At 36.9% G+C, this 22,489-nt stretch overlaps 1 protein-coding gene across 3 annotated transcripts in view; it reads right to left on the bottom strand.

Annotated features, from left to right (window-relative positions):
• The window catches only part of LOC576491 (serine/threonine-protein kinase MRCK alpha), a 77,513-nt gene that overhangs the window by 24,970 nt on the left and 30,054 nt on the right, over positions 1–22,489 (bottom strand). For 2 of the 3 annotated variants that reach the window (XM_030998609.1, XM_030998610.1), the window contains exons 8-24: positions 12,638–12,781; positions 11,939–12,113; positions 10,924–11,086; positions 9,286–9,440; positions 8,147–8,230; positions 7,452–7,566; positions 6,753–6,893; positions 6,014–6,149; positions 5,391–5,501; positions 4,659–4,802; positions 4,004–4,216; positions 3,472–3,596; positions 2,792–2,897; positions 2,238–2,386; positions 1,643–1,749; positions 1,260–1,354; positions 536–574 (exon numbers count right to left, since the gene is read on the bottom strand). In XM_030998609.1, the coding sequence (XP_030854469.1) occupies positions 536–574; positions 1,260–1,354; positions 1,643–1,749; positions 2,238–2,386; positions 2,792–2,897; positions 3,472–3,596; positions 4,004–4,216; positions 4,659–4,802; positions 5,391–5,501; positions 6,014–6,149; positions 6,753–6,893; positions 7,452–7,566; positions 8,147–8,230; positions 9,286–9,440; positions 10,924–11,086; positions 11,939–12,113; positions 12,638–12,781 (2,202 nt within the window). The remainder of the gene's footprint in view (positions 1–535; positions 575–1,259; positions 1,355–1,642; positions 1,750–2,237; positions 2,387–2,791; positions 2,898–3,471; positions 3,597–4,003; positions 4,217–4,658; positions 4,803–5,390; positions 5,502–6,013; positions 6,150–6,752; positions 6,894–7,451; positions 7,567–8,146; positions 8,231–9,285; positions 9,441–10,923; positions 11,087–11,938; positions 12,114–12,637; positions 12,782–22,489) is intronic. The other variant, XM_030998611.1, reaches the window with a different exon arrangement.

The following is a 22,489-nucleotide window of genomic DNA, read 5'->3' as shown; positions in this document are numbered from 1 at the left end:
GAGCCTGATGATGTCACACGACCTAATTTGCATAAAGTTTTCTTGTTGACCTTCATGATGATATATCAGACATGTATATATATATATAACAAAAACATAGGTGGAAATTGGAGATTGCACCAGGGAGCATCTTTAAAATAAAACAAAATTTGGACCCTGACTCGCAAGGACTTTGCGCTATGCACTTGTGATGCACATACTTTGCAGTTAATAAAAGTTTACACACCCAACTTTTTTGTACACACCCAATTCGACAAATCCTGCCTAAGTCCTTGGCAAGGAAAATACCATTATTTTAACTGTACTGGACATGCAGCAACAGAGAGGGAGAGAGAGAGAAAGACACGTTTACTGGAAAAGACGTTTACATTATGATCGCAGCATGAAACTTTGTGTTTTGATGTGCAAATGTCTGAGCATGAATGAACTGACTACAAAGTGAATAAAAGACATTTCTTCTTTGGTATATAGAGCTACATGTATATGAGGATATCATGAATGAGCTACTCAAACTAAAAAACATAAAATTTGAGACCTCTTGTAATCTTAGTGAAAGCCTTTTCAGCTCATTCTTCTGGGAAATGAAATAAGGAAAGAAAGAAAAAAAAAAACATAACCAAAAGTGCAAATAATATTAACCTGGGTTTTGTTCCTGCAACTTATCACACAACATATGAATCAAACAATTCTCTATACAGATGACTGTTCTTCCTCATACTACTTCACAAGATATGTTTTCATATGTTTGAATGAAGAAAAGCCTGTCCTTACAACCAATTTCTTCTCTTTTGTACCAATTAGGGGCTTTCACATTAATCTATTCTTGAAAAAAATAGTGAAGATTTTGCTCAACTCTTGGAACTTAGTAAAGAATACACAGAAATAAACCAAACCAATCCAACAACAAAATGACGACTGAAACAATAAAGTATAAACAAAAAGTAAAACACAAAAAGAAAACAATAGTGCAATTGAATTTTCATCAAATCTTTTGTCCCATTTAACACAAGATATCCAATGTTCATTTGAACCTTCAATTATACAACTGCTAAATTCTGCTGTCAGAGTTGTATTTGATCAACAATTTCTATTGAGAATATATTTCCATTTTTGTGAGGGTTTGAGCAATTTTTTACCTTTATCCCTTTGTTGTGTCTGCAAATAATTCACACTACCTTTGGTACTATGACTATTTTTTGGCTACAGCTTTGAAAATGTTCATGACAGGCAATAAACCAATGGGATGTGAGAATACTTACAAAGTCAAAGTTCAGCTTTGTGTCGACATCCAAGTACCGATCTAAGTTATCTAAGAAAGCGAAGCTTAGATTCGATCCAGCCTTGTCTGCAGCATCTGAATGCAAAATCGTGATAAAACAGAAACAATAGATTACTTACAAATGCTAAATAAATGAAAGAACCTGAAAGAAAGACTTTAATCAAGGAAATAAAAAGTGGAAACATTGATGAGATTTTCAAGTATAACTTGTACATTCTGCAATCAGATTTACAGTAAGATGTTGACAGAGAGCAAAGCAATAATTTTATCAAATACTCAATCAGAAGGGTGTGCATATTTGCAGGCAGAGGAAATTTTAAATTTTGAATATTACAAGAACTGATAACCGAATGTCAGACTCACTTTGCTTTAACTCTTGCAGCTGTTGCTCCAACTCGGTAACACTGGTGGTGAGTTTGGCCACTTCATCCGTCAGCTCTGTATTCCTGGCTTCAGAACTCCTCAATTTGCTACAGAGATAATGTGAAAGCGGGAAAAATAATTATAATTCTATTAGATCACTAATCTCAATGAAGTGATTGTACAGCGATTCCCTCTTCCAAGATGATAACTTGCCACTACCACTACCATGACTATAGCTACAATTAAACACCCTAAGCGCTACATGTAGCCTGGAGTCCTGCAACGATCTGTTCCCTGATATGGGCCACACAGCGAAGGTTGAATAATGTGTTCAGCAATTCCATCTATCAGCTTTAACATTGATGCTTCCATTACAGCCAACGCTACCAGTACCACTACTACTACCACTATCGCTATTGCTACCACAATCAATACCATTACCCCTACAAATACAACTAATAATGTGTTCGGCAATTCCATCAGCTTTACCTTTGATGCTTCCATTACAGCACACGCTACCAGTACCAGTACCACTACCACTGCCACTCTCTCTATCAATACCACTACCCCTACCACTGCCACTACCACTACCCACCTCTCATCTGCAGAATGTGCAGCCTTGACCTTTTTGAGTTCCTCCGTGATCTGTTCCTTAGCTTGGATCTCACTGCGGAGGTTGGACTGTAGGTTGAGTAGCTCCATCCTGTCCATCCGCTGTGACCTTCTTGACTGCCAACTCTTCTCCTAAAATAGCAATTATATAATAGTACAAAAAAGAATGATAATCATAGGGAAATAAAATGTATTTCTTTCTTATTTCAAATTGTTTTCATCATCATTAGATTTTAAGTTCTCATTACAAATAAAGATAACAAAGGCTAGCCACTATGGTTCGTATTAGTATCAGTAACAACTTGAAAGTCATGTACTGTCTATTATCATTGAAAATGTGTCAAAGTGTGCTTGTCCCCCTCTCTCCTTAAACCCATCGCTTGGCTTGATGCACCAACATGATGCTGTTATGAAATTCAGCATGCCTAGAAATTTAGTCAAAATCCATTCGACTGATCCATGACACATTGATCAATGTCGATAATTTTGAACATTCCCTGTAGAAGTCTTGTACATATCTCGAGGTCTTTTACTCACCCTTGCAGCACCCACAATGCCAGACACTTTGATACTCTCCAGCTCATCTGTCATCTTTGAAGCCAGAGCTTGCAGGTATCCCCTAGCATCTTTCTCGTCGCTGACCCTGCATTGACGGAGAAACAGACAAATGATTAAACATTTTGAGCAAAGCAAACCATAAGTAAATCATAGTATATCTCAAAGTCAACATAACTAAAATGACACGATTTCTTCAACAGCACATAAGCCATCATATTTCTTGCAAAAGGGCAGATGGAAATACTCCTTTCAATAATTGTTTGTATGTTTACTTCTTTGATGCATGTTAACAAACAAAGAAAGAAAATCTAAAATCAGATTACTGGCAAGATCTTCAATAATGCTCAGGACACATCTTATTACTCTACTGCTAAAACAATAATTATTTCACTTTTCATATTTCCTTTCAAATGACCAGGGCCCCATTTCACAAAACTCGTCATCAGTGACAAATGATAGTTTTTGTTATAAGCTAGATAAATCCTTGCTTCTGATTGGTTATCAGCAGATTTGTCACTGATTTTTGTCATTTGTCATTGATGAAAGGCTTTGTGAAATGGGTCCCTGTTCTCCCTTGTTCAAAATACTCTGAATGAGCAGTTTGTGTGTCAGGGTCAGGATGTGGAGCAGAATCGAAGAAAAGATCATATTGGTCTTACCATTGGATAATCTCTGCTATCTGTGCCTCCCAGTGTGCCACAGAATCCTTGTTTCTGGACATCTCCTCGAGCTTCTCTTCTGAAAGTCTCAGCTCTCGTTGTAATCTCTCCTTTTCCAGAAGGGTCTGCCATGAGGAAGCAACATAAAAGTCATATTTACGTGGTGAGAACTACCAACAGCAGCTGAGAAATGTTACCCTGACTGGATATTTGCAGAATGGAGGACATACTCATTCTAGAGTTTATATGCAAGAAGGATGTCACTGAGTAGAGGGGCATTGATAGAAGTTAGCCTAGTTCAGATTAAATGATCAGTAGTACATAACTGCAATTTAATATACATTTTCTATCTCAATGCTTTCTTTTCCTCTCTTTATTTGTGGTTCGTTAAAAAGGAATTTTAAGGCCAAGGGCACTCTTGTAAGGCAGTATAATAAAAAAATTGTGTACAAGACTCCTGAGTGGAACAAAGAAGACAGCTGATTAATGCATTCGTATGCATGCGTATGTCGTCACTACAGTGAGCACCGACCTTATCAAGATCTTGGCTAAGCTTGGTCTTGTCATCATTAATGAGAGCCTTCGTCCTCTCATAGTTCCTCTTCATATCATCCATCTTCATCTTAGCATGCTGGTCCTCTGTACTGGTAGTCTGGAGTCGTCCCAGCTTGTCCTGGAGGGAGGTGATCTCCCGTCGCATCGACACGATCTTGTCTTCGTTCTCGTTGACCTGCTCTTTCAAGATCTGATGGAAGAAGATGAGAGAGAGAGAGGAGGATGGAAATATGTGTTCTCAGGAAACGCGTGAAAGGAAGAAAATAAGCAAAACAAGATGTAGATCTCTTTGATATCCCAGTTTGTAACTTTATCCTGTTTTCAGTTGATCTGCTACCCCAACATCACATAGAAGAGACGATTAGAGTAGAAGTAATAATATCACATTGTAAAGAAAACAAGATAATGAAGAGATTTCAAGAATTACCTGTTCATAACCAATGCCCATGCTGCTCACCGTTACTGGAGGAAAAGTCATGATAAACTTTGCCAACTATTAAAAGGTAATGCAGGCCAAAAGAAATTCTTATGCAGCAACTTTTATGTCGACACAATGAAGGTCTATACAATGAATGCCAGCTGTACAATCATATCCAATGACATACAATCAAATAATAATCTAATGGTCGTACCTTTTCTTCTATAGTATGCCTTGACTTCTCCTTGGCCACACCCTCAGCATACTGGACTTCTTTCTTCTCCATCTCCTGCTTGAGTCGAGCTACCTCCTTCTCATACTTGTCTGTATCAGGCTTGGCTCGGCCTACTGAGTTCACCTACAAACACAATGGAGAAAGGACATGGGCAGTGGTAAACAGGCTGTTTATAACTACATGCATTGGGGGAATAATAGGGGTGCATGGGGCTACAAATGCCAATGAGGATTATGACTGAATTCTGAAAGTCCTAATGATCAAAGATGCAACATAACATTGATTATTGTATTCATATAAGTTTACAAGTCACGACTGAAATAATATTTGTCATCTTAACACCATTTGCCAGAGTAGATACAATCAATAAATGATCACCTGTATTGCACTTTCTAAGTTGGACTTCAAAATTATGGAGAGCCATTTGTAGCCTTAAAATAAAATATATTCAAAAGCAAAAATTCAAGTATTTTAGACTTTTCATAAATTCCACATCAAGAACATGAAATCTCCCACGACAATAGAAAAATGAATGATTTGAATAAACATTTTATGTCTTTTAAAATAACTTAACAAAATATTTTTCAAAGATGCTAACGGCTTTCCATAATTGTTAAGTCAAACTTAGAGATAAGTTCAACTTAGGATCTTTGTGAAACACCCCCCTGGAGACTCATATAACATGCGAGACCAAAAGGCATATGATGTTACCTTGAGGCCTTCCAGCTCATCCTGGAGTTGCTTGATATTCTGATCACTTTGCTGTCTTAGTTTCTTTTCCCTTGCTATCTCAACCTGGAAATCTTCTTGGAGAGCTTCCAGCTGCAAAGAAAATGATGAGTATTGATAAATGAAATAAAGTCGAGATAGAAATGCGCATTGAACAATTGTGACATAATATATTCAGAGGAAGGAAATTGTACAAAATTTGGGTATCTGATGAACTACTACAGATTTGGTCATTAAAATCGAGATTCCCAACCTCTCTATTACCTTACCACAAGAAATAATATCGAAGTGAGAAAATGGCATGATTATTACATAAAAAGGGCATAATGACAAATGCTTCTTATTTCAAAAGGGTATCAAAGGCTATTCATGTTTTGAATATTGCTGTCACAACACTATTTTTTCTCACCATTGTCTCTAAGGAAATATCTGATTACATGAATCAATTTGAGAATCTCTTCTTCCCTAAAATCATTTGATCAACAACACTAGATTGTGTAGTCACCCAGACACACTTACAGACCATCACTATATATATACCTTCTAAGATATAAGTAATTTCCATATCACGTGTTATACAAGACTGATAGTCATGTATATTTTACCTCTTTATTGGCCTGTTCATGTTTCCTAATGTCTGCTCTCTGTGAGTCTACTTTCTGTGAGACGACCTCAATCTCCTCCTCCTTGTCTCGTAGATCTCGGGAGAGCTTCTGTTTCTGGGACATGATGTCTGCATACCTGCAAGGGAAGATGGTGTTGATTGAATGTGAATCCATAGATTACAGGGAAAACAGGATAAAATTGCAAAGCTAAATGATAACTTGTCTTCACTCGGACATGAGAATATGTTTTTCCATATCTATTGTGCATAATACATCTTTTTTAATGTCACATATTCATTATCATATCATGAGTGTCTCATAGATATACTCAATGAGTTGCCTTTGTTAGGAGGGGGGGGGGGGGGGGGAAGGTCCACTTTATTAGCGACAATATGAATATATTTTATGCCTAAAAATAATGATACTTAAATCAATGTTGAATCTGCCCAATTGACCAGCTACTTATAAAGACTTCCCATTAGAGAAGAAGGCTACATGTTTAAACAGTTTACCCTCTGTTTTCTGTTAGCAGTTTTTGTCAAACCTTCGTAGTGACCTAATAGTGACTAATCTTTCAAGACCTCCTCTATATAGTTTCTCTTTGATCAGTCAAATCTGGACAGCAACTGCCTGTCAATAAAGACCAAGGTTTAGTCCTCCATTGATCTATCTATAAAGGTTCAGTGGTTACTACGATGGACAGGCTACTCATGAGATGTTAAGAGCGATGATTGTTTACCTTTCATTAATTTCTGTGAACTCCTGCATGGCAAGCTTCCCTTGTGATTTGGCTTCTTTCATTTCTTTATTTAATTGGCGATTTCTCTCATGAATTTCTTCCACTTCTCTTTCTAGATTCTCCTTTTCCTGCTTTATTAATCTGTGAAGAAATAAAGCGTATTTATACATCATTTACAAACATTAATAGAAATGAAATGCTTCACTGAAATACACAACTGTTAATGAATGCAACAGATTAAGTTTATGATACACTACATCAATATCTGACAAAATAGCCCAAGGATCAATGCATCAGAAATATATCATGCTATTACAAGCCTGCATGTGAAAAGCATCTCTTATTTACAGTTAAATTAAATATTCCATGGGTTCGAAAATGTAAAATATCAAATAGGAAAAGGGTTTCCACATGTAAAATTAGATGAAAAGGAAGTTCATACAATAGATATTTGGTCTTCCGAGTGATCGTTCTCATTGTTGTAACAAAATGTAATAAACATCAGGGCCCATCTTACAAAGAGTTGAGATTGATTGAAATCAAATGATCGCAAGTTTGCAATCTCCTATCTCTTACCTACGTAGTTGCCATTGATATCAATTGCAAATAAGTTGCAATTAATATCAACTCTTTGTAAGACGGGCCCAGTAATATACATCAGGAGATGATAATCAAACAAATAATTTTGTCCTCTCTTACTTGGAAGTTCTTTCTAATGTCTTGATCTTGCTAGACTTCTCATCTTCCGCACTCTGCATCTCTTTGGCCATGGCTTGGTAGCTATCTCTCGTATTCTTACTCTCTGCTTCAGAGGCTTTGACAAATAAACAAATCGTGAGGAAAAAAATTAAATGATGCTCTTATGATCACCATGTACAATAATGGGCTTGCATTTTAAATACAAATGAAGAAGGAGAAGAATGAAAAGAAAAAGAAGAGGGATAAGATAAGATAGGAAGAAAAGAATATAACAAAAGGAAAAAAAACAAGATGAAAAAAAAAAGTAAAATAGAGGAGCAAACATTCACACAATCTTGATAAAATATATATTCTACATTCATGACCACATTGTGTGCTGTCTGGGAGGTAAATAATTTAAGGCACCATTATGTTTGACAAATATAGTTCATTTTTCAATTAAGCATATATCCTAAATGAACAGGTTTACTAAAGTCTCAACCATTTCAGGCAAATTTGTTACATTGCCTTGAATTTTGGCTGGTGCCCCCCCCCCCCTCCCTGAACTTCACTAAAAATGGAATACATCTGACATACTTTAAAATGAAATAAAATGAAATAGTGGTATGTCACTGAACATACAGGAAATATTTCATGGTACTTATTGTCTAACAGATAACAGATATAGCTTTAAAGATTACTTGTGATCCACATACCTGCTATTCTAGATTTGAACGACTTGATTTCTTCTTGTAATCTCCTCACTTCATCATTCTCTCCACCTCCGCTGCTTTTTAATTCTGTGAACGGAAATGGACAGTAAATCTTCATCAAACAAAAGAAAAGATTTGAGTGACACTTATGCACTTGTCATTTGTAAGACGCACCTCTTGACCCCCGGGAATGGTGCGTCATTGTACCGATGTGAGTCGTACATTTTGATACCATGACGCACCTTCCGTCACAGAAAGTGACACACCATTACATTCCATCGACGCACATTTGAGTCAAACATATGACACACCATTTCATGAAAATGACTACTCAGACTAGCCAATGACGCACATTTGAGAAACACTTCTGCTTGGAGAAAGTGACGGTCCCATTGACACACCAAATGACGCAACGTGGTAAAGTGACTTACTATGACGCACATATGGGTCAGTATTGTGACGGACATTTTGCGGCCATGACGGTACTGTGCGTCGCGATTTTGGGGAACATGACGCAACCATGACGCACCATTCCCGGGGGTCAAGAGGTGCGTCTTACAAATGACAAGTGCATTATAAAGACATAAGCAAATCGAATAACACAGATATATCATGAGCATTAGCTCGTTCTTGACAGGTAAATTCTCCTACAAAAATAAAACTAGTCTACATAATAAGAATTCAATATCGAAGAAACGATGAATCTAAGCAAAGGTCCTTTGGATATCACTTTAAAGGCTTAGGCTGCAGCAAACATCAACAGCACACAGACAGACAGTTCTATCTGAAATCTACACAAATATACCTGGCTTGGAAACACAACTATTTAGACAGAATACCCTATCCAAAGACAAATGCACTGGACATAGATTGGAACCCTTAACCTCTCCATTGAAAGCCAAGTGAATGAACCAGTGTCCCCCTTACTATGGCATTTTAAAGCCCCACTGTACTACTTATAGCTACTTGCTCCCTCTATATAGAAAACAATGCCGAAGCAGTTCCAGTTGGTCCCCCATGATCCTCTTTTTCTTATGTTAATTGTGAGCTGAGTTGATGAGATAGCCACCTGTCAGTGACCAGGCTGGGTGGTCTAATCCCTCCTGGCCAAACTAGTATAGACATGCTTTAAGAGTTCTTACCTGATACCCTGTTAGTGAGCTCAGTCTTCTCGGTCTCTAGTTTGTTAATCCGTCGTTCCAGGCTCTCTACCTGGGCACTGTCGACGACGCCCTCCTTGATACCACTGGATATCACCTCTTTCACATCCGCTAGTTTACCCAGATCAGAGAGATTGCTGGTGAGAGATGATAGCAACAACAAAAAAGGGGGCAAAAATGCAATTAGTGGCATAGGTACATAGGATTAATTTAAAACATCTAGCACCAAGGGATGGAAATGTACAGTCAAACCCACTTTAGTGACCACCTGTCTACAAAGACCACATTTTTTGTTTCCCTTAAAAATGGTTTCTCATTGAAACATGTAATTTCAATTTTAATTTCAAATTTATTCATGTTTCCAACAAAACATTAAAAATCAATTATAAGCATTTAAAACAAATGTAAGAAATACATGTTGGAACCTGTCTACAAAGACCACTTTCTGTGTTTCCCTTGGGCGCTTGCTATAGACAGGTTTGACTGTAATAGGTTTGGTGCGAGTGAAAGCTGGCTTTCATTTGTAAAGTTAGCCTCCATGTTCCATACTTAGATCTGAAGCTAGCAATGGCTCAAAATGGGTTGGCACTATTTTATTTCACTGCCTGTCAGGGTAACTGACAGTCAAACTACAAGAATCTACTTTATAAAGTGCAATCTTAAATTTTGCTCTATAATAATTCATCATTTTTTAAAGGAATATGTAAATGTAATGATAAAAAATAACCCAACAGCCAGAGAAAAAATTAATATTTATTTTTCGGGGGCTACTTTTCTGATTTTCGGGGGCTCTTTTGGGCATTTCGGGGGCAAATTCGCCCTGAGCCCCCGTATATTTATTCAGACCATTAGAGATATTCCATTCTTCATCCTAAACTAACATCAATCTACATAGTCATCAAGAGAAAAACAAAATATGAGCTTGGATGTGACACCTCAGATGGGACAAGATCATGCCTTTACTTGCAAAAGAAGTACCCCAAGGACATCTACCCAAGGGACCACAACTGGATGAGGGTGAATGCCTCACCATATGCACCTCCCACAACCACTCAACTATCCACCTCACTCAGAGCTCCACGGCATCTGATGACTCACCCATTTCATGTCAAGGTATAACCCAGGAAAGGTACATACAATTGCATGTGAAGGCAGCATGTGAGCTGGGAGGTAGACACCACAACAACATGCATTTGCTAGTAAACCATAAGACCTATTTGACATCATATCCATGGTACTGGGACTGGAGAGTTGAGGATGAATGATGTATCAAATGTACATCAAACCTGCTTTAGTGACCACCTGTATAGAAAGACCACCTGTCTACAAAGGCCACATTTTTTGTTTCCCTTGAAAATGGGTTCTCATTGAAACATGTACTAAATGAACCTGTACATAAAGACCACTGGGGGTTCTAAACCTGCTTTAGTGACCACTTGTATAGAAAGACCACCTGTCTACAAAGGCCACATTTTTTTGTTTTCCTTGAAAATGGGTTCTCCTTGAAACATGTACTAAAGGAACCTGTACATAAAGACCACTTTTCTTGTCTCCCTTGGGTGGTCTTTATAGACAGGTTTCTAACCTTAATAAAGAGCTTGACATCATCTCATGACTCACCTATTTCTTGTGAAGGTATAACCCAGGAAGGGTAGATGATTGCCTGTGAATGCAGCATGGGAGCTGGGAGGTAACACTTCAGAGTTCCTCAGGTCCGCCTCATCAACGTCAAAGTTGGAGGTGTCCGTTGCGCTCTTGACATCAGGGACGTAGGGAGGTGTCACTGTGAAAGAGGTGACACATTGAGTGATACGATAAAAGAGAACATATTTTACAATGATATATCATTCTAAGACGATTTGACACAGTAGTTGTGAATGCTAAGGCAATTACAATAACTTGCAACATTTATCTTGATTCTTCTTTCATCCTTTTTAAACCCTGAATAGAACCATGAATAGAAGTAACCCTGTAAGTTGGGGCTATGATCGGATCGGAAGAGGCCGATTTTTTTCCGATCATTTTTATTGATCGGCGATCAGAAATATTATCCGATCACCCCTGATCGGATCGGTATCGGCGTCCGATCCGATGATTGTTTACAGGGTTAAATAGAAGTATAGAACCTGATGTCCTACAAGAATAAATTTGATCAATGCTCATCATAAATATGATCATTTATTTCCTACTCCACTTATCAACCACCATATAATAGCAAAACTTATTACAACAATAACATTTCACACTTACTCCTCATCTGTTTGCAATACACTTTCAATACAAATCAATATGACAAACAAAAAAAAGAGTGAATTTCTATCAATATTGCCTACAAAGTACCAGCAGATTTCAATGTATAAAGCAGCTGTAATATATGTCTGTATCATACACTGGTACATACTAGTAGTTCTCCTCTTTGTTCTTTGGAAATGGAGACCTCATTATCATTACTACTTTTTTTTTTTTTTGTTGATATTTTTGAAGACAAACAGAGAGCAAAGTGTGGGACAAGGTCTCATTTTGAGAGCATTTACATGATTACCAAGAGCAATACCAATTGATGCAGATTGTAACACACGATGTCTGTGTTTTCCTTGACAAACCCAACAAAGCTTAAGACAAAATGTAAACTCACTGTTCCTGATATTTTGCCAGTCAATGCCATTGAAGAAGGGGTGGTCTTTGAAGTCTTGTAGCCCGTTGCGCCCTAGTCGTGCTTCCGCTGAACAGATGAGGCTTAATATTAAATCCTTGGCATCCTCTGAAATAGCGACTTCTTCTTCCGTTTCAGGCGGGAAATCAAATTGATTCTGAAAGAGAAGAATGGGTGATAAAAGGAATTAATTAAGAAGATGCAAATATTCAATTTCTATTGTCTAGTCCTATTATAATATCAAATTTAGCATCTGTAAGAAATTTAAGAAATTTAAATGAAATATGACACTTGTGATGTATCGTTGGATTTTAGGATAAATTTGTAGACTATAAACACTATAAACATACAAGTAATACAAACTACTGGGTGAAAAGGTGTGCACAGTACACCTAGCCATCAAAAGTATATTGCAAGATGTTGATTAATATCAATCAGATGTTTCAATTTCAGCATTTGCATAGCACTTAATTTGTAATATATCAAATCCTCTGTTTGAACAGCACAATAATGATTACGTTCAATATTCAATCTGTGTATGATCAATTCTGATACCAAATTTGCTTTTTCACATCGAACATCCACACTGGAAAAAGCATTTCACAAAACAGAACAAATCAAAAGGGATCAATTTACCACAAACAAAATATCACAGGTCTGCGCGGCAAACGCCTAACTTACCTTATGGTTCATGATCTTGCCATACGTCTCTACCAGTGATTCTGCATAGAAGGGCGTCTCACCAAACAGCATCTCGTACATACATACTCCTAATGACCACCAGTCACATTCTGGACCGTATCTTCCTTTACCATCCTCCATCGCCTGCAGAGTTGAAGATACAAAACATAGAGAGACATGAGGATTAACTTTCAGAGTCTGCTCAGAAGAATGTTTGAAAGGATTATGGATGGATCTTTAAATTTGATAGGATAAAATGTACAACTCTTCTGGGCCCTGTAACATAAAGAGTTTCTCCACAATTAATCGTAACTCATTCAAACAAGAGCTTTTATAAACAATAGTAACTTCATATCAATTTTATGTAACAGAAATGAACCATAATTCCATATACAATTGACTGAGGCAGGAGTGGATATATATAATATCTTTTTTTGTGTGTACAATTGCTGAACATTGATTTTCATGTTACATGGCCCTGGAAGAGGTAATACATATGGAACAAAACCTTTATTGTGATACTTATAAGCAACATGTAATGTCTCTGCCAGCCAACCCATCTACATGTGACAGAGATGTGCACAGCTGTGTTTAATACAGGCTCTTCAAAGGTTACATTATCATTTTCTTCTATTAGACAGAAGAAGCAAAACCTACAGCATCAATACATGAAAAGGTGACTTTTCTATAGCATTTATATCTGAGCTAAATACTGGAAGAGACAATAATTTTGTTCTAGTTCTTGTTAACAGAATGATACAAAATAAAATAAAATGTAAAATAAAATGTAAAATAAAATGTAAAATAAAATGTAAAAGAAGCTGTATGCACAATACATGTAGGCTATGCTAAAGGACCATATAATGTAAAGCAGTAAAATTTATACAATGCAATGACAAAAAAAATCTTCTACAAACTCATGTGTATAATCTTGATATTTCATAACACCTCATGACACCCCCCCCCCCCAATAACTGCTCAAATAAATAAGAAATAAATACTATAAAGGATATTGAAAATCTAAATAAGTAAAAGAAAATTGTTACTGTAACAATTTTTATTAAAAATCATTAAAAGACCATCAGTGAGTGAGTGAGAGAGCAAAACAGAGAAACAGACAGACAGAGAGCTCAGTCTGAACGTACAAGTAGAATAATACCTTTAAAATCCTAATTGTACATCTTTACTGTTAATACCACAGTGAAGATTTATGTCCAACAATGTGCTTATAAATCTATTTATAGATCCCTTCTACAAACATTATTTATAGCATAGCCTACTATAGATGAAGCAAACTAATTTCACTGAAACGTCTCATCATAAATCAGGAGTACCATACCGAAACAGTTCTGCAATTTCAATAAATAAAAGTAACATGCAACCTTTAGATATAATGCTGTCTACATCCCAATACATGTACATGTAATACACACAAGGGACTGCAGAACTGCCATCCCTGAATGACGGAGATAAATTAGCAAATTTTCAGCATGCTGTTCTCCCCTTCTTTGCATAAATTAGATTACTCTAAAATTCATGTCTCCATATCAACATGTTTTCTATCCTGCAGTCTGTCTACAGTATCACGTGCTGTCAATTCATTTCCACACTAATACATCACCATGTTGTTTGCATGTATCAGAATGTTCATTTATGATGCGCACAGCATTATACTTCAAAATAAAGACCTCAAAAGAGCTTAAGGGTTAATGCATTTCAAATTAGATTTCAAAATTGAATTAGTAACTCAAGGCTAGCTTCATTTTGTATCTGCTTGTTGACTCGTAGTTTCTAAATTTGCTCAACAAAAATGGCAAAGCAAACTCATTAATCTAGTCATTCACCCATTCATTCATTCATTCTTCTCTGAGCCCATTGCCAATGCACTCCCATTTTCTGCAGAATGAGGGTAATCAATAAATAGTGAAGATTCAGCCTTGGAGCCGGGGTATCAGAGTTTTGTTGGGGATGGGTCAATAAAACATTCTGTCTACGGGTGAGTCACGCACTCAACTCAATCTCGGAATGATGAGAGAGACAGATACCAATTGAAGAAGATGAGAAGCAGTCTAGCTACCAGACTGTTCAGTATCTTTCTTATCTACCATCTGATATCATCATCCTCCCTCCCTACCCCCCCCCCCCTCCTTGCTTCATTTCTCTCATTTATGATACTGTATAATATTTTACTTCAGATCAGATGCGGTATGGTTGTTTTAATCAAAATATCTTTGGTGTTCAAATGCAAATATTACAGTCATGTAGCACATTATTGTCAGTTTTTTTTTTTTTTTTTTTTCTCCACTATTGGGGTGGGGCCTGTATTTTGAATTTCGAGAGTATGAAATAATGTAAGAGGAGGGGAGGGTACATCAAATCTCCTTTTCACAGACCTCTTTTTAAAACTATATATATTGCCTCTCTAACCTTTCCAGAGCTAGACATACGTACTTTACTCTCTCTACAGTCCCATGTGTTGTTTTTGCAAGGGTGAGGTAGTACAAATACCACCAAGTCTGAACAAGAAGCTAGATGTAGATGAAGAATGGGATGGTAAGGTAAAACGATACCAGGGCTGGCTGAGGAGACAGCTGGACAGACACAAGGATGAGAATGATGATGATGATGATGATGATGATGAAGACATTGGAGATGGGACTGGAAGATAACAAGAAGATGAGCTGCACATGCACCGGCTCCTAATGGTAGCACTCACATTCCTGCATCAAATTTTGGCAGGCTTTTGTTTCTTAAAGGCCTTCGTGAGGCTTTGATGGAGAAGACGTACAAGGAGGAGGTTTGTGTTGAGGCTAGATCAGATTGTCATAATGGGATTCATTTATATAATGAAAATCTACAACCATACAAAGTGACAACACTGACTGAAATACAAATAAAGATTTTTCATTTAGAAGTATCAAATTAATGAAATCTTTACAAAACAAGATTTACAAAGCGATACAAGAATATTTCCAAAAAACTACATCTTTAAAAAAGTATGGGAATTTAGGATTTTCTTTTTTTCCTCTTTCCCACCCCCCCCCCCCCCCCCGAAAAAAATAATTAATAGCCATGTAGTGCATAATATCTCCTCAAAAATGGAAAAAATAAATAATGGAGGAAAAAAAGGGGGGGGGGAATGTGAAATGCAATTACTTGTACATCAACCAAAAATATACATCATGCATTCCAACTTGATACTGAGTAGAATAGCTCCCAAATATGATCATTTATAGACACTTTTCTTCAGATAGACAAACACATTTACCAATTCAAACAGAGATGGTGCTTCTAGATTAAAACATCTTTTATCCCCAGAGAGCATGACATGGGCAGTACAATTTGCACAGCATGCAGCCTATAAAAACAGGATGGTCAGAAACAGAGTACCAATTATGGCAATTTACAGGATTCCCCTGTACCCCTATGTAGACAGGCTACAGGCCGTGATTACTGCTATCGCTATTGCTTCCACCGGGAGGTACAGTAGCTCATCCTTTTTACATTAGCTACGTTCACATGGTGCCATTGCAGTTTAAAGATAAACTTGAGTTCTGGTAAAAAAAGAAAATGAATTCTCACAGAATCTAACGAAACTTACACTGAATGTTCAAGATTACAAATAAATGTCATGTGCCAAACAATTTTGGAAGAAAATGTATACTGGCTGAGTAATGAGCATAGAAAGATAAGGAAATCAGGGTAGTACTAGCCCCGAGACCATGTGTGTTGTCCCATATACATCTATCTGTGTAAGTGATTGTTACTTTACCAAGACTCTGCCAAATTTATGATGATTTTGATGACTCTAGAACCTTGCATTACACACCATTACTTACATGCTATATGATCAACTTTTCTGATCCATTCCACACCTTTTCTTTCACAATTACCAGTGCTCAAGTTTATCTTTAACCTCAAGTTTATGAAACCTTGAGATTATATACATTAGGCCTGTCTTCACTATCTCAAGATTGCCAAATATCCAGCTATTTGAACTATCCCGATCGCAAACTATCCAGCTAATTTGCCTCTTCATCTGACCGAAGTAGCAATTAGAAAAATATTTGGTCGGGATTGTCATCCCAAGATATCTTTGGATAGTTTGCAAAATATCCCACTATTTGGCAAAATATCCAGCTATTTGTCCTGTGCGTCTTCACTAGACCGAAGGCTCGCATTATGCGCTAACGCTGAGCAAAATATCTCGAGCTTATTTCTCAAGGTCGAGTTTCAAGTTTCGAGGTCGAATCTTAACCTAATGAAGACGCGATTTGTAACTCCGGGATTATTGTGTCTGCATGGCACATAACTTTAAGTGAGGATCCTCCGCCCCCCCCCTTGTAGTAATCGCGCTAATATAAAGATCTGTCATGGTTTGTAACTGCGAGTTACATGAAGTTTCATAACCACAAGTGCGTCCGCACAGTCCCTGCGTACAAGATAACTTTGACGTTTCAAACCATGACCTAAAAAGTAAACTTGAAGTTAACAGACTGTAATGTGACTTCAATGTGAACCTTACTATTATTAGTTACCAGTCACACATTGCTTGAAGCTACTGGGTATTTGTTTGGAGGTTAGAGGAAATGACCCGGTCATATATACAGGTAGTCCTCGGCAATACTAGACAGAACCTTGAGAACAGTTTGCTAAAGCTCCATGTTGAAGAATAGTGTGTACAGTATTACAAGGATATAGAGGTAAATACAAAAGAAACATGATACACGTAACTTTTAAACATGTATACAGTGTTTGTTGTTATTGAATATTGATGTTGTTGTTGATGGCCAAACCACTGAGAAAAATAGAAAATAAAACAGACAACTGTTTTACTTCTGGAAAGCTTAAAAAGAGCACTGCCATGGCAAACTCACAGAGGACTTTGGTTTGAAAGAAAATAATAAACCAAGAAATTAAAATAATTGAGGGGGGGATCTCACTCTTACAATACCACACTAAAAAAGTATTCATATGAGTTATGTAGTTATGGAAGACTTCATACTTTGGTTGAGCTTTCTGTAATCAATCCAATTTAATGAGTGCCCGCCTTACAAATATCTGTCTCATAATGTCATCAGCATAATCATCCCATGAATCTGCCATCACTACTGCCAAACCATAAGGACGCCTCCTGACATCGATAGCCTGATTAATCAGTAAACAGAATGCTGTCATAAATAGAAATGCTCCCAGTATGACTGCATGTTTACAAACAGATCCCTTTCCTCATCTACTTCATCTTTATCAGAAGTGCCTCATCAAATGCCCCCCACCTCCCCCCAACCCATATGCCACATACATGTAACCTAAGATTCTAGTCATTAATGTGCTGCCTGAAATTGAAAAAAGACACACTCACATATTCCCTTCCCCTCCCATCTCCCCCCCCCCCAAAAAAAAAGAAGCGCGCACACACCCATCCTTAAACCAATGCACATAATCAAAATAATTTTCACACATAACTGTCATCACGCACTCCTCTTCCCATCTGCCCTTCCTCCTTCTCCTCCTACCCCACTGCACCATTTCTTCTCTGCCCCATCCTTGAGCATCATCAATCAGTGCACAGCATACTGTCACAGATGCAACTGCAAGACACGACTGTCCTCATATATTCCCACACCTCCTCCTTACCCTTTCTCTCTCTTCATCTCCTCTCACCTCTCCCCTCCCATCATCTCCTCCCTGCCCCATCCTTAAACCAATGCACAGTATCATCAATCAGTGTACAGTGTACTGTCACAGAAACAGCTCGGTGTACGTTTGTTTGCCATGCGGCTCCCCATTGTCTACTGGTATCCTTTGACAGTGTAAAGGAAATGAAGATGACCCTCGCCCAGATCTCTCCACTGATGTCATTAACACAATCGTAATGGTGGTAATTTGAAAACAATAAGTATTGCCATAGCGACGACTTACCAATTTCCTTTGTCTCATGAATTCATAGTATTTGTTTCAATCTATTCATCGATGTCAGCATTTCATTCAGGTTTTTGTTGGTTTTGTTATTGTAACCACAATTATATCTACTGTAGGTACCTGTAAATCCATATAGGCCTATGTGTGTGGTACTCTGTTTATTTTCATCCAAATAATTTCCTTACAATGAAATAGTTCCCATCCCTTTGTAATCATTAATTCATACACCTTCCTCTTTCATATCAGGGTATGTGAATTAAAACACCTCCCTGTTCATATTAAATGTAATACATGTACATACTGTACATGCAGAACACAAATTAGCCACCATGAAAATTGCAATCTCTAGTGCACACCAAAATAATTTAGACATTTAAACACCTAGAATTTCAAGTCATTGTAATCCACTCCAGTTTAAACTCTCACAAATTGCATGCTTACCATATTACATGACACTTTTTCTTTAAAAAATTATTGTACTATTTGAAATTATGCCATGATATACATGTACATGTATTGCCCCATATGACCAACTTTTCCCTTTAATATAAAGAAACAAGGAGCATAATTAGTTTCCCCCATTAACAGAAACCAATTTGATGAGTCAACTGACCCCTTTTCAATCAGATTTATGTCAAAGATTAAGGGTCTTCTCAGAGCCATTCGTTGTCTAATTAGAAGTGAGTAGGGCATTCACACAAGAGAAAATCTACACACATGTGTTTATTACAGAAATGTTCTTGAAGGAAATAGCAGTTAGGGAAAGGGGGGCACACTTGAGATGAGAAAAAGTTGTGCAGAGGAACAATGGATAAAAACTATAAATAAACTGGTTCGGGCATAGTCAGCTTATATCTTCTATATTTTAATGCTTTACTTGGGTGCAAATATGAAAACTGGCTAGGCACATCAGTGCATGCTCATCATACACCCTCCCCATTATTAGAATCTTGTTCAATGTGATGCTCACATGGGCAACAGACCATGATCATTTTAAAAATATTTTTTTCTTCACAAGTCACAACGATGCTCAAACTTAAATTTCACTACACAATTTCATACAAGAAAACAAAAGTATGATCTTTAATATAGCTATCAAGTTTCATATTAACTATATGGTAAGTTTTGCTCGTCTAAAGCAGGGGGGGGGGCGGGGGATTTGTGTGAAATATCAAGGGACTACTCAGAGCTGTTGGTTGTCTGACGAGAAATCTCTCATGGCAGAATTAAAGCAGATTACACACGTGGACAGCATCTGTCTACAAGAGAGCTCATTGTCAGGTCTTCCGATTACACCGGCAGTCAACAAGGTAGGGATAAAGAGGCGATGATAATCATACGGCATACCAAAGACAGACATCAGACTTGAACAACGTGATATGCAGACCTGCATAGACTCATCGCTGATGACTACATGTACACTGGTCTAAAATCTTTAGTACAAAAATTACTCCTACTTCGTAGGATTTTTTTATTTCACACTTAAAACAAACAAACAATTCCCGACAGCAATATGTACATATTTAATTGATTATACACTGTGCCAGGGCTCTCTTTTAAAATGATCTCAGAGCTACTTGGGACCTTCCAAAAGCTAATTATTCTCCACTCATATGTATTTTATTCATGGAGTTTTAATTTTCTCAGTTGGAGGGGGGGGGGGGAATGGGGGATAATGACAATTGAAAGACCAATATCAATCTATTTTCTAATCAATATCTACAAGCTTCAAGGTTTTAAAAGCATATAATTTCCCACTGGCCTGACTATACACCTGACTTCTAAAAAGAACTTGCCCCACTCTTTCTGGACTGTCATCAGTCTTACTCTAATATTCATTTACATAATTGCCCTTATTCGAATGCAGGATAATGTATAGGTCACATTTGTAATGGTACGTGCCACCATTATGTAAAAGCAGGAATTGTCAAGACAGAAAAGAAAGTTTGCTACACAATATAAAATGCAAGATCAAACACATGAACATGCATGTTAATAACCACACAAGCAAGCCCCTTCCATTTTCTGCACGTACATCATGTATGGTAAGCTACTCCTGTTAGTCATCAATTTATCCCTCAAATATGGTCTACATCAGAAAATCACATCAATGAAGAAGTATTAGAAAAAAGGAAGAGAGCAAAATGAAGAGGCTGAAGTGTGTGAGAAAGAGACTGATGCAAGAGAAAAAGCATCCAGCTTTCAATGACACACTGGTTCATCAAAACACAAAGGTGACTTTTTTCATGACATTGACAAATATAAATAAACACAGCTTTCGTTACAGGCTACCTCCTACAAGTACGGCCAAACCCGACAGCATGATTCAGAAACCTTGATCATCACCATGAAAGTACATGTATACAGTTGATACAATGTTTTTCACTTCATGATATGTTACACTATGAATACTTCCCTTTATTAAAGGGATAGTCCATCATATGATAATCCAAGTGTCTATATCTGGACCAGATATAAATAGATCTGAATGGATTATTAAAACAAAACACATCAACAATCTGCACAAATTTATTTCAAAAATAAAAGTCACTACAGTCTTTAAAAAAATTGACAACATAATAAAGCACCTGGAATTATCAGAACAGAAAAAAACACAAATGAAAGTTCCCTAAAAAATAGATTTAGAACAATTTCATCTTTTACTAAGGTTTAAAAAGGTTTATAACTGCTTTTATATGAAGAATGCTAACTTCATGCAAAATCTCCAATGACAAATGAAAACCAATCCTTTTCAAATTAAGTACATATCAGTATATGCTTGTATTTGACAATACAGATTCTTACTTGTATTTCAGCAAGAGCAAATATCTTGTTATTAAATTTTGATTTACCTATATTCCAAATTGATTCAAGGCTTCTGAATCTGCTTTTGAATTCTAGAAATCATAGCTTAACGGTGGAACAATTGACTATTTGGGGGTGGACTACCCTTTAAATAAAGACCGAGTTCTTTGTTGAAATAAGTCTTGATTGAATATGGAATGAGAGGCAAAATTTACTCATTTACTTATTTACCTATCTTCAAAATTGATTCAAAGTTTCTAAATCTGCTATTGTATTCTAGAAATCATAGCTCAATGATGGAACAATTGACTATTTGGGAGTGGACTACCCTTTAAATCAAGACTGTTTTCTTTATTGGAAAACGAAATGAGCCCTTGTGAGATAGTCAAGATGCCTTTCTTTGTCTGCGATGACATGTCCCTGTGCATGCTGGGACAGAAATAGCACTGAACCTGCTCGTGACTGGATCACGTACGTGAGGAAGGCTTTGTGAAAGATATAGGTTATGTTCTCTTTCTTAATTTTTATTCCGTGATTGTTGCCTCCTCGGTAAACTTCACATATACATGTATGCTTTTATTAAACAAATTATAGTCAATCAATTTATAGATTGTCGTTTCCCAAACCCTATACGAAAATAAACCTCACCTGAATTGAATTGAATGAAATTCAAGAGAGGAAGATATCTGAAATTACATACCATACAGTATTATTCATTCTCAAACAGAAATTGGTTTGTTTTTGTTTTGTTTTGTTTTTGTTTGTTTTGGGACAATGAGCGGATACCAAAGAGCTCAATAACAAAATACAATTTACTTATCAAAATAAACTGTTATGTATGTACAATGACAATTAAATAAACAGCTTTAATAAATGTGGAATTTGTTTTGTTTGTTTATTTGTTTGATTTCCATCTGTATTGCCATACAAATAGTACAAGATCACCAAAACCAATTTTGAAGGTGACTCTTCTGCACAATGTGTGCCTACATATGAAAAGCCTAGGCATCATTCCATCAATATAATTTTGACAAGTTCATGATCCTCCATGACACATTTGTGTCATTGCCCCACATTCCTAAGCCTGGCTGGCCTGAATTACATAATATACAGGATACCGAGATT

The sequence above is a fragment of the Strongylocentrotus purpuratus genome, unplaced genomic scaffold (assembly GCF_000002235.5).
Source record: "Strongylocentrotus purpuratus isolate Spur 01 unplaced genomic scaffold, Spur_5.0 spur5_scaffold_5, whole genome shotgun sequence".
NCBI classification, from domain to species: Eukaryota; Metazoa; Echinodermata; class Echinoidea; order Camarodonta; family Strongylocentrotidae; genus Strongylocentrotus; species Strongylocentrotus purpuratus.
Note: the sequence above shows the minus strand (reverse complement) of the source record. Positions and strands in the feature narration are given on the sequence as shown.